Source organism: Patella vulgata, chromosome 5, assembly GCF_932274485.2.
Source record: "Patella vulgata chromosome 5, xgPatVulg1.2, whole genome shotgun sequence".
Taxonomy (NCBI): domain Eukaryota; kingdom Metazoa; phylum Mollusca; class Gastropoda; family Patellidae; genus Patella; species Patella vulgata.
The window spans coordinates 78,763,356-78,776,287 of record NC_065883.2 but is presented as its reverse complement, the minus strand read 5'-3'; the positions used below and the strand labels follow the sequence as shown (position 1 = coordinate 78,776,287).

Genomic DNA, 12,932 nt, shown 5'->3' with positions numbered 1-12,932 from the left:
ATTTATTTCTATGAGATCCACACTGCCCGAAAAGTATTTTCTCGTCTTTTTCTTGTCCACTGCATGCCCGAAAATATGCCCGAAGCTCTCTTATGATATGTATGCCCGAAAAAACGGTATTGATTTCGGGCAATTTTCTCTTATGCCCCCCTGAATTACTTTGAGCTCCTACGCCTATGTGTCAATGCATGTATATTTGGTATCATCAGAAATGCAAGTCTGCCGGGTTTCAGGTGGTATTCCACAAGGCCATGCCCCCCCCCCCCCCAAAAAAAAAGAAAAAAAACTAGGCTAGATTAGCCCAAAAGTGTACCACATGAAAATCGTACAGCAGCGTACCGTACATCTTCAGGTATTACAACCAGCGGTTACCAGGCAAGATACGCCCACATTTTGCAAGAGATGGATAGAAAACAAGCTAACAAAGGGCGATAATCCAGGAGGTTATAGTCTGAAATGAGCGAGTATCGAAATGGACTGAGATATTTGAATCATAAAGATATATTTTTTAAAATAAGTTTTATCAAAATTGGATAAAAATTGTGACTATTAGAGAGTCCACAACTTTGGTATTACATACTTTTACACTGTTTGCGTAAGAGGGGCGGCCATTTTGTCTTGCAGATTTGGTCCGATTTTCACGAAATTCGAACTCAACTCAGAGTGTAACGGCCGGTGATATAATCAGTTTTTTTTTAAATCAAGGGCCATAATTGAGAATTCAGGAAGTAACGATCCGATATGCGTGAATAGCGAAAGGAATTTATTTTTATATTTAAAGATACATTATGTAAGATTTAGATAAAGAACTAGCCATTCTTGCTATAATAGCTCGAAAGTAGATGACGTAAAATGAATAATTTGAAAATTTCATTCAAATTACTCTATTGCAAGCGAAGCTATTAGCCTTTGAAGGTTTGACAGACGTGTGCAATAATTTCAACCACCGTACTGGTTGATCGAAGCGGAGTCTCGGTCCTCCATATTTGATTAAATCAAAGTATCGCTGAACCATTCTAATCTATTTAATATTGGAGAAATCAGATGCCATCGAGAGTTGATTAAGGCCTGGATCAGTTAATTAATGTCTAATTAATACTTTAGAAAACATTTCAGGCCTAAAGAAAGACCTGCAATATGCAGATTTAGCTCTTGCATAATGCATGTTTAAAGGAAAGTGCTACAGATGGTAGGCCATATTTAAATGTTGTTTAAAGAAACCAAGTCTTCAACACAATATCATCCACAGTCTTTTAAATTGCAAACACGACTTATTGGTCAATTTAAATCAACATTGATGTTGTTATATTACCGAGAAAGATGGACGTCTGATATTCAATATTTAAAACAAAATGAACATTATAAAACTGACACACAATTCGCGTGCCAGAATGATTTTGAACGCCATTTATATGAAGCGACTCGATGAAAGAGACTAAACATATCCCATGTAGGAGAATACTACCGGTGTCGACTGGAATAACAAGACGCCAAATTCTGCCATTCAATTCAGACTCTTTCGCTGAACATAACTGATTAGAAACGATTGAATGTAAATAAGTTTATATACATTATTATGTGCGTTGACACCCATTAGAGTCAATTTCTAGGTACAAAAGAATAGTGATTTAGCTCCTTTAATGTGTATTTACTTAAATGAACTTGTCGTTACTATCGATCTATAAGATACCAGGGGTTGACAAGGGGTCCTGATCCTTGCTCCGATAAGGTTTCCCATACTATGGGTGGGGGTGGGTGGGGGTCGCCCCAACCGGGCGATAAATCTGTTTGAAAAACTGTATGTAAATGGTACTTTCTATCGCATATCATGGTGTTTCTAGCTTATGCACATATTTAGGCTGTGACATTCTTAATAATTCATTAAAAACAACGTAAATTTATGACTAACTGGGGGGGGGGGGGGGCTAATCTACGCAATAACATTAATTACGTAAGAGACCCTTAAAACTACCATCATCCTTTTCAGTCCACGGATCGCTTAACAATTTGTGACCTAATATTAGGGCGTAAATTCTTAACAACTAGATATATAACAACTTTTAACCCCGGTGAAGATGGTGCAAAATGAAGAAAATTGCACTTGAAAAGGGAACGCTAAACATATGTTTGGAATTCTTAAATTTAATTTTGAATCGAAAATAGAATTCAGTAATCATGAAAACCTTATTAGATATATATTAAAAGCAATATCCAAATGGAAAATTTTCCGGCGTGGTTTCCCCTTGTCTGTGATGCAGGACGGAGGGCCTGACAAGGACAACTGTCTAGTCGTTCGGATGGGACGAAAAACCGAGGTCCCGTGTACACATTGGCGTGCACGTAAAAGATCCCTTGACAGTTGGAATTCGATATAAGAGTAGGCCGTAGCGCCGCTGCCGGGGCAAAATTTCCCTCATAGCACACTGTATGGCGTATGCCCGTCTTCATTAGCCCAGGTTAGGAGCAGAACAGTAGGACGTTAAACCCCATTTCATTTCATTTCCAAATGGAAAAAAAATCCCCATTATGGATTCTATTTTCATTGCCGTTTCAAATTTATAACATCTGGGCAACTCAAATTTAGTTTTAGGTGTCAGTACTGAACCCAGTAGCCTCAAAAACCTGGATTTCGAAATTAATATTTTGAGATCAGAATTCAACCAAATGAACCATGTGAAAGATATCCAAAAGGGAAAAATAACGATGAACTTAAAATCTGCCATTTTGGATTCCATTTTGGCAGCAATATTGGATTTTCAAAATTCATTTTTAAATCCAGAGACATCGAAAAACATATAGCAGAGATCGTAAACGTCATGGTTGACAATGCGATTTTATTACCAAATTTGGCAGCCATTTTGAAAAATATTTTTTTAAATTTGGTTTGCTCAAATTTGATATTTTCGGAACATTTCGCCTCTATTACCACTTTGTATTGTAAGATTTTAATAAAAGTATATTTATTGTTCCAGGGGGGTTGGATGGCCGAATGGTTAGCACGTGCGCGCTCTATCTGAAGGCCTGTCATTGAGTCAACTGGCGTGGTTTCGAATCCCCGGTTGGACGTGACAAGGAGTAGGGTCGCCTGCCCAACCTCGTGCGTTTTCTCCGGGTCCTCCGCCCCCCCCCCACTGGTAAAGACCCCTACGCGCAAGCGAATTATTGAAATAAAATTAAACCATATATTAGTCCCGAAATGACCTAGTTTGTGTCGAGTGGCCGTTAAACCCCATCTCTCTCTCTCTCTTTCTCTTTATTGCCCCACCACTGAAACACACTGGTCACGAGATATCATTCGCAGAAACTTCCTGAAGACCTAATTACGTCATTTTCCCTTGGCCGAATTTGAGTATAATGCTATCTAATGTAAGTATGATTAAACCAAACTTCATTGGTTTCTTTTGCAATTTGTGTGGGATCAATCCACTTTTGAGATGAACATGCCCCGCCTATTTGTATTATTGAAAACTGTATTCTGTATTTTAACACTTTGACATTGGTATTGTGAAGCGATGGAAATTGCAAATTGTAAAACTAAGGTACGTATTTTGAACTGCTGACGAATGTATTTTGCACCCGTCATATATTACTTCTACACGAGGCCCCGCCTTTATGTGTTAAAGACGTAAATTTAAAATGTCGGAGAAAGCCATCTATATCGTTTCGATTTAAAAAGAGGGGATTTGTACCTGTATCAGGTAGGATTTTATGCTTAATTGTAGTTTGATGTGGCAGAAATGTTATAAATAACAATAATTAATCGTTGTTTTGAAGAAAAAATTGTCAATTTTGCTTATTTGAAGCCCGATGTGATTAGCGTTCAGGGTTTGCCACTTGAAACTATATAGCACCATCTCTTACCTCGAAACACGGAGGGATGAGAAATGAAATAAAGTGGAGTTTTTGAAATGCCTAGTGTTTCTGCTCCGAACTGGGCTAATGAAGACGGGCATACGCCAAACAGTGTGCTATGAGAGAAATTTTGCCTGGACAGCGGCACTACGGCCTACTCTTATATAGGATTTCAAATGTCAAGCGATCTTTTACGTGCACGCCAATGTATACACGGGACATCGGTTTTTCGTACCATCCGAACGACTAGACAGATGTCCTTGTCAGGCCCTCCTGACAAGGGGAATCACGCCGGAAAATTTGAATGAACTTTCTCGGCCAATGCAGGGATCGAACACCCGACCTCCAGGCTAGCGAACCAGCGTCTTACCCTCTTAGCCATCGTGAAACCCCCCCTCTCTTGCCCCCGCCTCGCGGAGGGTTTGTTATCTAGGGGGTGTCATACAATCAACAACGATATGGGCTTAACATGTTCATAAATTTAATTTTGTCTCATTCAAAATGTCAGGGACACCGGTACGGCGGGGCTATGTGTGGAATTCTCTCTCCCCCCCCCCCACCGACCCCTGCCAGCCAAAGTCCCGCTTTCGGTACAGTTTTGCCGGCTGTGCTTCAGCAATATATCTTTCCAAACCTTCGGGGTTGAAATGGTTCATCCAAGGGTCATTAATTTAGGAGAAATAAAATGAAATGGGATTTAACGTCCAACTGTTCTGCTCCGACTAGACGAATGAAGACAGGCATACGCCATTCAGTGTGCTGTGACCGAAAATATGCCCGGATAGTGGCTAAGATCTTTTACGTACACGTCAATGTCTACAAGACCTTATAAATGTTAGCCCCCCACCCTCAGAAAAGTAGGAAGTTAAACCCCATCATTTCATTCATTCACTGCATGGTGATAAAAATGAATGCCTTACATCAGTGGTTGGGAAACTACGGTCCACGAAGCCCTCTCATCCGGCCCACCAGACCCTTCAACTGCACCTGACAATTTATGAATAATTTTATCTCCAAATGAAATAAAAAATTGAAATTGCTTATTGTTGAAATGTTGTGCCCATACGAGCGGCTTTTGACCTTTTGACGCCAGACATTGATTAATCAATCGGAGTTGACGTTTCGAGGGGTTTACCCACAGTTCCGTGCAGAGCACGCTAAGAACACGCCGTAACAACCCGTTTCATATAACAACTAATCCAGATCCCAGTGTTGCGAAGACAAGTAAAACGAAATTTTGATTTATAAAAAACAAAACGAAATAGGATCTGTGTTTAAATCAAATCAGAAATTTTATCTTTTTATTATTTGAGAAACAATATAATGTTTTGAATAAATAGTGTTAGCGTTCAGAAAAGAATTTTAAAATTAAGGAAATTAAATTACAATCGATCAGAAGTTCTACTTTATACTTCGTTAAATTTTTCACGTTGACATACAGAAAGATTAATTTTCACAATAAATCTATTGTTTCTGGTAATGATGACCTGCTCAGGTTAAGCTGAAATTAAATTAAAATACAAGTACTATTAAATATGGGTATAAAAAGCTCAATTCTTTACCAAGCTCATTTTGAGACCAGTATATGGGTAGGAAATGAAATGGAGTTTAACGTCCTACTGTTTTGCTCCTAAACTGGGCTAATGAAGACGGACATACGCCATACAGTGTGCTATGAGGGAAAGTTTTGCCCGGGCAGCGGCGCTATGGCCTACTCTTATATCAAATTTCTATCCGAACGACTAGACAGCCCTCCGTCCTGCATCACTGACAAGGGGAAATCACGCCGGAAAATCGGGATGAACTTTCTTGGGTAGAGGGTGGGGTGACGAGTTTAACACTGATAACGTTTTGAGGGGAAGACCAACGATTTTCAAAAAGATTTCCATAAATTTTAAATATGTATTTAGAAAGAATCGTTTCTGTAACATAATCAAAAGAGTTATTGTAAGCGAGAAAATTTTAAAACCGGAAATGATGTAATTGGTTGAACACGCTCGCTGGTCCCTGAAGTAAGCGTACAGATTATAAGGAGCATGTTTCGCCGTCTATTTTATTCACGCATCGTCTTTTGGTCGTAAATCTGATTAAAGGGACTGTTTATTTGGATATCATAAAATTATGTTTTATAATGTTTAATACACAAATCCGCCGCATAAATTCTCTCATACTGAACAGTAAGCTATGTCGTTTGCTTGACAGTTTACAATTGGTAGATATTTGTCTGCTTCAATGTTTTTGTGCGCAGCATGTTACTAGTAAGCATGTGACTATACGCCGTACATCGCTCAGGGCCGAATCAATCGAATGATTGAATGGACACCATCAGTCGATTGCATTACCCTTCACGTGTGACTTTACGCCGTACATCGCTCAGGGCCGAATCAATCGAATGATTGAATGGACACCATCAGTCGATTGCATCACCCTTCACGTGTGACTTTTGACGTCATGCAGTGGAGATTGGCTAATGCGTTCTACAATTGGGGGAATGTTTCGGCGAACCGAACACACACCGCGACAATGACAATTCGGACGATTATATCAAACATGTTTGATTTGGGAGAATACAAATTCGACATCGAGACACAGGACACCCGGACTAGACGAATTTCGGCGGCGAACGATTCGACTATGGTGTCCACCGCTTTACAATATGGTGTTGGTGGATGGGCAAGGGTTATAAATAATCAGAAACACATTCGGTAAGGGATCATTTAGAATCCTCTCATCCCAACCAGTCTGATTTACAATAAGGAAACACGACTTACTTGGACTATTAAAGCATTTCGTATTGTTGACACCAACTTGACAACCATTATGACACACGCCATCTTCTATTCTACAGCCCCCTGTATTACAGTAGGAACATGTCTGTAGACACAAACCATTACATCCCCAATATCCATCTTTACAACCAGTCAAACAAACACCATCTAATTGTCGACATGAACCATTACAGGTAGGACATGATTCTTCACATAAGTCACCATAGTAACCATCTTTACATCCGGTACATTTCCCTGTTTTCCTATCACACTTATCATCCTGACAATTGGTGCTGCATGCAAACTCACACACATCACCATAGGAACCATCTTTACATCCGGTACATGTCCCTGTTCTGGCATTACATTTACCATTCTTACATCTGGTGCTACATGCAAATTCACACCTGCTACCATAAAGATCTCCCTGACAGCCATTAGAACATGATCCTATCATTTTCCCACAGATGTTGTTTGTACAATTCGCTGGACATCTAATGTTACAATTGGTACCGTAAAAACCATCAGGACAATTTTCTAAAGTAAATATCAAATTCAGAACATATATACTCTCACAGTAAAAGAAGAATAATATTTTGCTTAACCAGTTATACAATTCAAAATATATATACTCAGTGAAAGGAGGGATAATACTATGGACAAGATTTACTGCTGTAGACTTGGATGCACGGTAAAGATACACAGACAAATATCCAAGAACCTCAGCTCTTTTTAAATCTTTCACCCCTCCATGTAGTAATCCCGCGTGTCACATTGAATTCTCCTACTTTTGACTAAATAGTTATTTGAGGAATGGGGATTGGATGGCCGAGTGGTTAACACACATACGCGTTGCATCACTAGTCTGTCATTGATTCAAGTGGCGTTGTTTTGGTTCCCATCCGGCACAAATTTATATAACAATCCAGCATTATTTTCATGTATAATATAGCGATCCAAAAACACAAACGTGTTCATTTGAATTGATCCACCATTATAAAACTCACCTTTGCGCAGACCGGAGGTCACAGGTTCGTGGCCTGTGCTTGGCCAATATTCCAAATTTAGGAATGGAATGTTATCGTGAACGAAACTTCTTGCTGTACTTCAATTAGCTCAGTCGGAGCAGAACAGTAAGACGGTAAACCCCATTTCATTTCAATTATGTATGATTCGATTTTATGTAATAATTATTTATGTATGTTCAATACAAAAACTTTAGTGGTGTCAAAATTGACAGTTTAGGCAGTTAATTGAAGTACCGTAAGACTTATCGTTTACGGTCATATTCCATTCCCAGATTTGTAAGTTTCATCATGGCAGACCAATTCAAATGAATCTTGATTGTGTTTTTCTATCACATAATTCTACATGAAAATAATGTTGGATTATTATAAATTTCTGTCAGTTGTGGCACAGAATGAATCATTTCGGCGAACAAAAAAGAATCACGGTAAAACCTTGACTAAATATGCATTAAAAATATAAGTGACAGGTTGACACATAAAAAGAGTTATAGAAACAAAACATAGCTGGTTCTATGTGTCAACAAAATATTACCAGATTACACGTGATTGGAAATTTACTAATTGCATCATTTGGCTCAAGTAACCAATCATATCAGTAATTGCACAGGTTCAGGGTCATACATAGCCTAATCTGTGCGTGATTTCCATATGTCCGATAAAAGAAATCATGGCAAACCTTTAAGGCAGATTTTCATTAGATTCCGGAGGGATTACCATCTGAGTTCCTAGACCATATGATGTAGCAGTTTCTATCAGCAGACTCGCCCAGCGAGTCTGGCTGGATGAGGTTTGAGAGAATGCCTTTATTCTATCATGCATTGTACCATATGTAAGCAGCTATGATATATAAAACGTAAAAACGAACTGTTACAATGTTATTTCTGATACGACAAACGTCTTGAATAACTGAGAAAACAGTAAGAAGTAAATACACAACGTGCAGGCGAGGAAAAACACCAAGTGAAAATACTAGGCGATCACAAGGCTACTAAAGTATGTAGTAGGAAAGGATGCATGGGTCTTACGTAGGATGTGGCGACCGGATTTGGTTCCCCGCTCTCCACGTCTGACAGAAAGGCCCATGATGCTACATTTACTGTTACAGATATCTTGTTTTCACCTTTCTAGTGAGGATATACTGCTCAAATTTTTTGTAGTTTTCAAGCTACAGAAGTCAGTCGTAGGTATCGCATGAACCGTCGTAATGAACCGTACATAGGTCGTGAAGTATCGCATGAGAAACCGATTAGCAAGGTGTTTGAAATCATGTGTAATAGAGGTTATTTGTGTACGAAATGATGTGACGGTAGTTTTAACACAATTGTGTACTGTCGTATGAGAAGCCGATGAGGATAATTTTAAAATACCTGTTTAATCGTGGATATTCGTACACACAAATCACTACATAGTGACAGGTGCTTTAGACTGGGGGGGGGGGTCGTTGAATGGCCGAATGGTAAGCATGTGCGTGCTGTATCATAAGGCCTGTCATTGAGTCACAAGTGAATTAATGAAATAAAATTAACCATATGTTAGTCCCGAAATGACCTAGTTTGTGTCGAGTGGACTTTAAACCCCATTTCTATCTATCTATCTAGCTTTAGACTTGTTAGACCAGACCTGTTATTAGTATAGACCAGACCTGTTATTGGTATAGACCAGACCTGTTAATAGTATAGACCAGACCTGTTAATAGTAATATACTTACCTGTGAATATTTGTAGTTCACAAATACTCAAATATTCGCGTTGTATTGAAACAAAAACGAATCTAGCCGATAAAGATGGTACTGATGGTTGATTACATCTATTTACGGTGTATACAGATTGTGCTGTTGATGTATGGTCTTTATAACATGGTGAAGCTGATGTAAAACCTGCTTCACCACAGTGACTAGTAGAACTCAATCTAACTTCAAATCCTTTCATCCAGTTAATACCTGAGAACAATATGAATTGTATGTAACCGTAATGTGATAAAACTAAAAGAAATCTGAAACTTGTCACTTTTACTATTTGTTCAAACCCACTCATCCCTTTGATGATTTATGATCATATAATAAAATATGTTTAATAATAAATAATAAATACATCAACACAACCGAACCTTCAGTCTCATTTCGCCTCATGTAAACAAAAAATAGAGTGGAGTTTGACTTGATAGAAACGTGGAAATTAAACTATGAGTATGGTACGTTCACTGCATGTGACCTAAACACAGTGTAAAGACTTATAAGGAAAACAAAATCTAATTTTGTTTCTGACAGAATTCAGGAACATAAAGGTGATATCGTTTTAATGAGACACATGCCTTTCTATTGAGTGCCATTTGCACTATCACTCAATGTGCGTCCATATCCAAAAACAGCAATGTAAAAACTAAGTTGATTAAAAGAATATCGAACTAGATATATTGAATGTGACTGTCCCCGTTTAGTTATAATCTTACGTACCATCATCTGCTCTGTTAAATATCTTCACACTACTGATATCAAAACTCTGTTTTAGATCGACACACCACCAGTTGTAGTTTATGTGGTTTTGAGTAATCGCACAACTTCCACCAGAATAATATTGATTATTATTACCATCCACAGCTCTAGATGAAACGTCACCAGCATACGTTGAACTTTGCCATGTTGGTTTATTAAGAGCCACATTAAAGGATCCTAAAAAATATGAAGACATTCATGCCATTGTAAATTTCAATAGTTATTTTACGTCCACGTCAATGTGTACACGTGTTGACCTCGTGTTTATACACCAACACGTAATTTGCTGAAAAGCGTGTCAACGCAAAAGGCGCAATGGTTTTTAACAGAGTCTTTTCAAATTTGTCATGAAAGAATTAACATTCAGCATTCTGCAACGTTCCATTCCAGAAATATCCCTCACTGCCTGAAACTTTGTGAAGGACATATTATAGGCTACAGTATTTCCAGTTTTTGTTTTTAAAATAAAATTGGCGTGTGGCATTTGGGCTATTAAATGATGTATCCTATCGATATTCACCATTCTGCGACCTGCCGTAAAGGAGTTGGCGAAAACCTTCTGAATGCAATCAATCGCGGCACCAGTTTTAGGATGTTCGATGACTGTCCAAGACGTGATCGATTGGTTTAAATCTATTTGGAATTTAACTTGTGGTAATGGAATGGGAGTTCGGATTTTGTATACTCTCACAGTACAGAACAGCAGTAAAACGCGTTTGCGGCCGTCTAGAGAATGTTCAAAATTGTCTTGGTGACGACCCACATCCCCCCTGAACCACCAGTCAGATTCTAATGAGTATCCTTTGGGGGAGGGGGAAGGGAGCTGGGGGCATTTCAGTTTTAATTCTATGTATTATCTGTGATACATATTTTTATTTTTTTTTATATAAATATATTTATGTGCATGATCACCATATGTTTGACTCAACATAGCTCGACACGAACTAACTTGCCATAAAGATCCATTTCATTTCATTTTATATCAAATATGCAAGGAAATTTACTCAGTTTTGTCATATTTCCAATCGCTTATTGCTATTAAAGGATTATGCAAGGAACATAACTAGAATTGCATGATAAATGGGCTTGCTTATCAACGTATCATCCGCCCTTGTTCGCATAGATGATAATTCGAAAGGGTTATTAGAGGACGAACCTTATCGATAGTCGATCAGCGTTTCAGATGTACATCTCCGTCTTTAAAAACCTTGTGAAGATAACAAAGTCTACAGTCTTTAATGGATTTATTTCAAATTTGGTGTGATGTGGCCATGAGAGGACGAACCCTATCGATTTTCTACGTTCTGTGACTTTTCAATCCAGGTTATATCCCCTTTGCTGAAAACTCTTTCAATGCCATAGATGCAACAATTTTTAACACATTTTTTCAAGATCAGATGTCTTGAAAGCATCCCTGATGTGATTTTGTCAAGAAAAAAGTTGTCCTATCGGACAAGCTGCTGCGTGGCGTTCTTTCATGTCCCATTAGAACGAAAGGTACATTCACAGAAACTACCCCTGGGAGTGAACATTCCCCCGCCGTGCATAATATCTAGAACTGGGATCACATGGAGAAGATAGCATTGCTCTGGACTACGACAATGGTCCGTGTTCAGAAAGTGAGCACCATTCTCAGAAACTATATTACCATATTCCAAACCGAATAACCCCTTCTGAAATGAGATTTAACGTCCGACTGTTCTGCTCCGAACTTTGCTAATGAAGACGGGCATACGCCATACAGTTGCTATGAAGGAAATTTTGCCCGGACAGCGGCACTACGGCCTACTCTTACATCGATGGACCTTTTACGTGCACGCCAATGTGTACACGGACCTCGTTTCTTCGCCCCACACGAACGACTAGACAGCTGTTCTTGTCATTCCTGCATCACTGACAAGGGGGAACCACGACTACAAATCTGGATGAACTTTCTCGGCCAGTGCAGGGATGAAAACCCCTTCTACTAAAATGTTCATCAATAAAGCATACACGAGGTATAATATATAAAACTTACCCAATACAAAATAAACATAATTATACTAAAAACATAATGAGGTATTAAATATATAAAACTTACCTAATATACAATAAATATGACTGGATATAAGCAGACAGATAAATACTCTATCTATAGTCAACATTTTATCTATAAAAATGTTCTTCTTGTCGACCAATTCTCCTCTAAGATTCACTCACGACCTATTTTATTTACTATACCTCGAACTATTATACTGAGCACACTCCCACAAAAACATACAAGAAAAATCTTATGTGCCCTTAAGCCGAGTTCAAACGTTTGCCACGCACCCTCGTCCACCCTACTTGGTTTTCAAATTGTCTATCCATTAACTTTTATTTTACCTTTTATTTTGAATCAATACATGGAATTGATCAAACGGTTTCTCTGCAGCTTGTGTCCATGGTGACCACAGTTCTGATCGTCGGTACTATTTTAACCATCTCTATTATAAATCCCAAATGACTGGTGCTTGGGACACTGTTGGAAAACAGCAAACAAACATTTCCCCGTGTGTACAGAACTTAATAAACAAACTCTGACCTATTAATCCGAATAATATGAATTTGAATGTGTTTTTATTATTCAAGTCAATCTATTATAAACAGATAACAACTGGCTCAAACCGGACGAATCTTTTAAAGCATCGAGTCATACTGAATATTCTTCAATGCATATTAAGCAGCATTACTATTCAAATCATTTTATTACAAACTTTTGCTGCTTATTATAAATCAACAGGACGTCAACCAGGATCATACTGTTATATCATT

At 38.4% G+C, this 12,932-nt stretch overlaps 1 protein-coding gene across 2 annotated transcripts; it reads right to left on the bottom strand.

Moving 5' to 3' along the window:
* Positions 1–5,121: 5,121 nt before the first annotated feature.
* On the bottom strand, positions 5,122–12,434 carry LOC126822686 (scavenger receptor class F member 1). Of its 2 annotated transcripts, XM_050551721.2 has the most exons (5): positions 12,220–12,431; positions 10,101–10,316; positions 9,357–9,587; positions 6,624–7,157; positions 5,122–5,353 (listed from the first exon to the last, which is right to left on the bottom strand). In XM_050551721.2, exons 1-5 carry the CDS (start codon positions 12,281–12,283, stop codon positions 5,349–5,351), a joined length of 1,050 nt encoding a protein of 349 aa, XP_050407678.1. In that variant the 5' UTR covers positions 12,284–12,431; the 3' UTR covers positions 5,122–5,348. The 2 variants fall into 2 exon arrangements, with proteins under 2 accessions (XP_050407678.1, XP_055957077.1); XM_056101102.1 differs by lacking the exon at positions 9,357–9,587 and having other exon boundaries at positions 12,220–12,434.
* Between the last annotated feature and the right edge of the window lie 498 nt (positions 12,435–12,932).

What these genes read in the sequence shown, in the direction of transcription:
- LOC126822686 (XM_050551721.2), bottom strand. Translation starts at nt 12,283, where the DNA reads ATGTTGACTATAGATAGAGTATTTATCTGTCTGCTTATATCCAGTCAT. An exon ending in TCATATTTATTGTATATTAG is followed by an intron (nt 10,317 to 12,219) that starts GTAAGTTTTATA and finishes CATATTTTTTAG; the next exon opens with GATCCTTTAATGTGGCTCTT. An exon ending in TGAACTACAAATATTCACAG is followed by an intron (nt 7,158 to 9,356) that starts GTAAGTATATTA and finishes TATTTACTTTAG; the next exon opens with AAAATTGTCCTGATGGTTTT.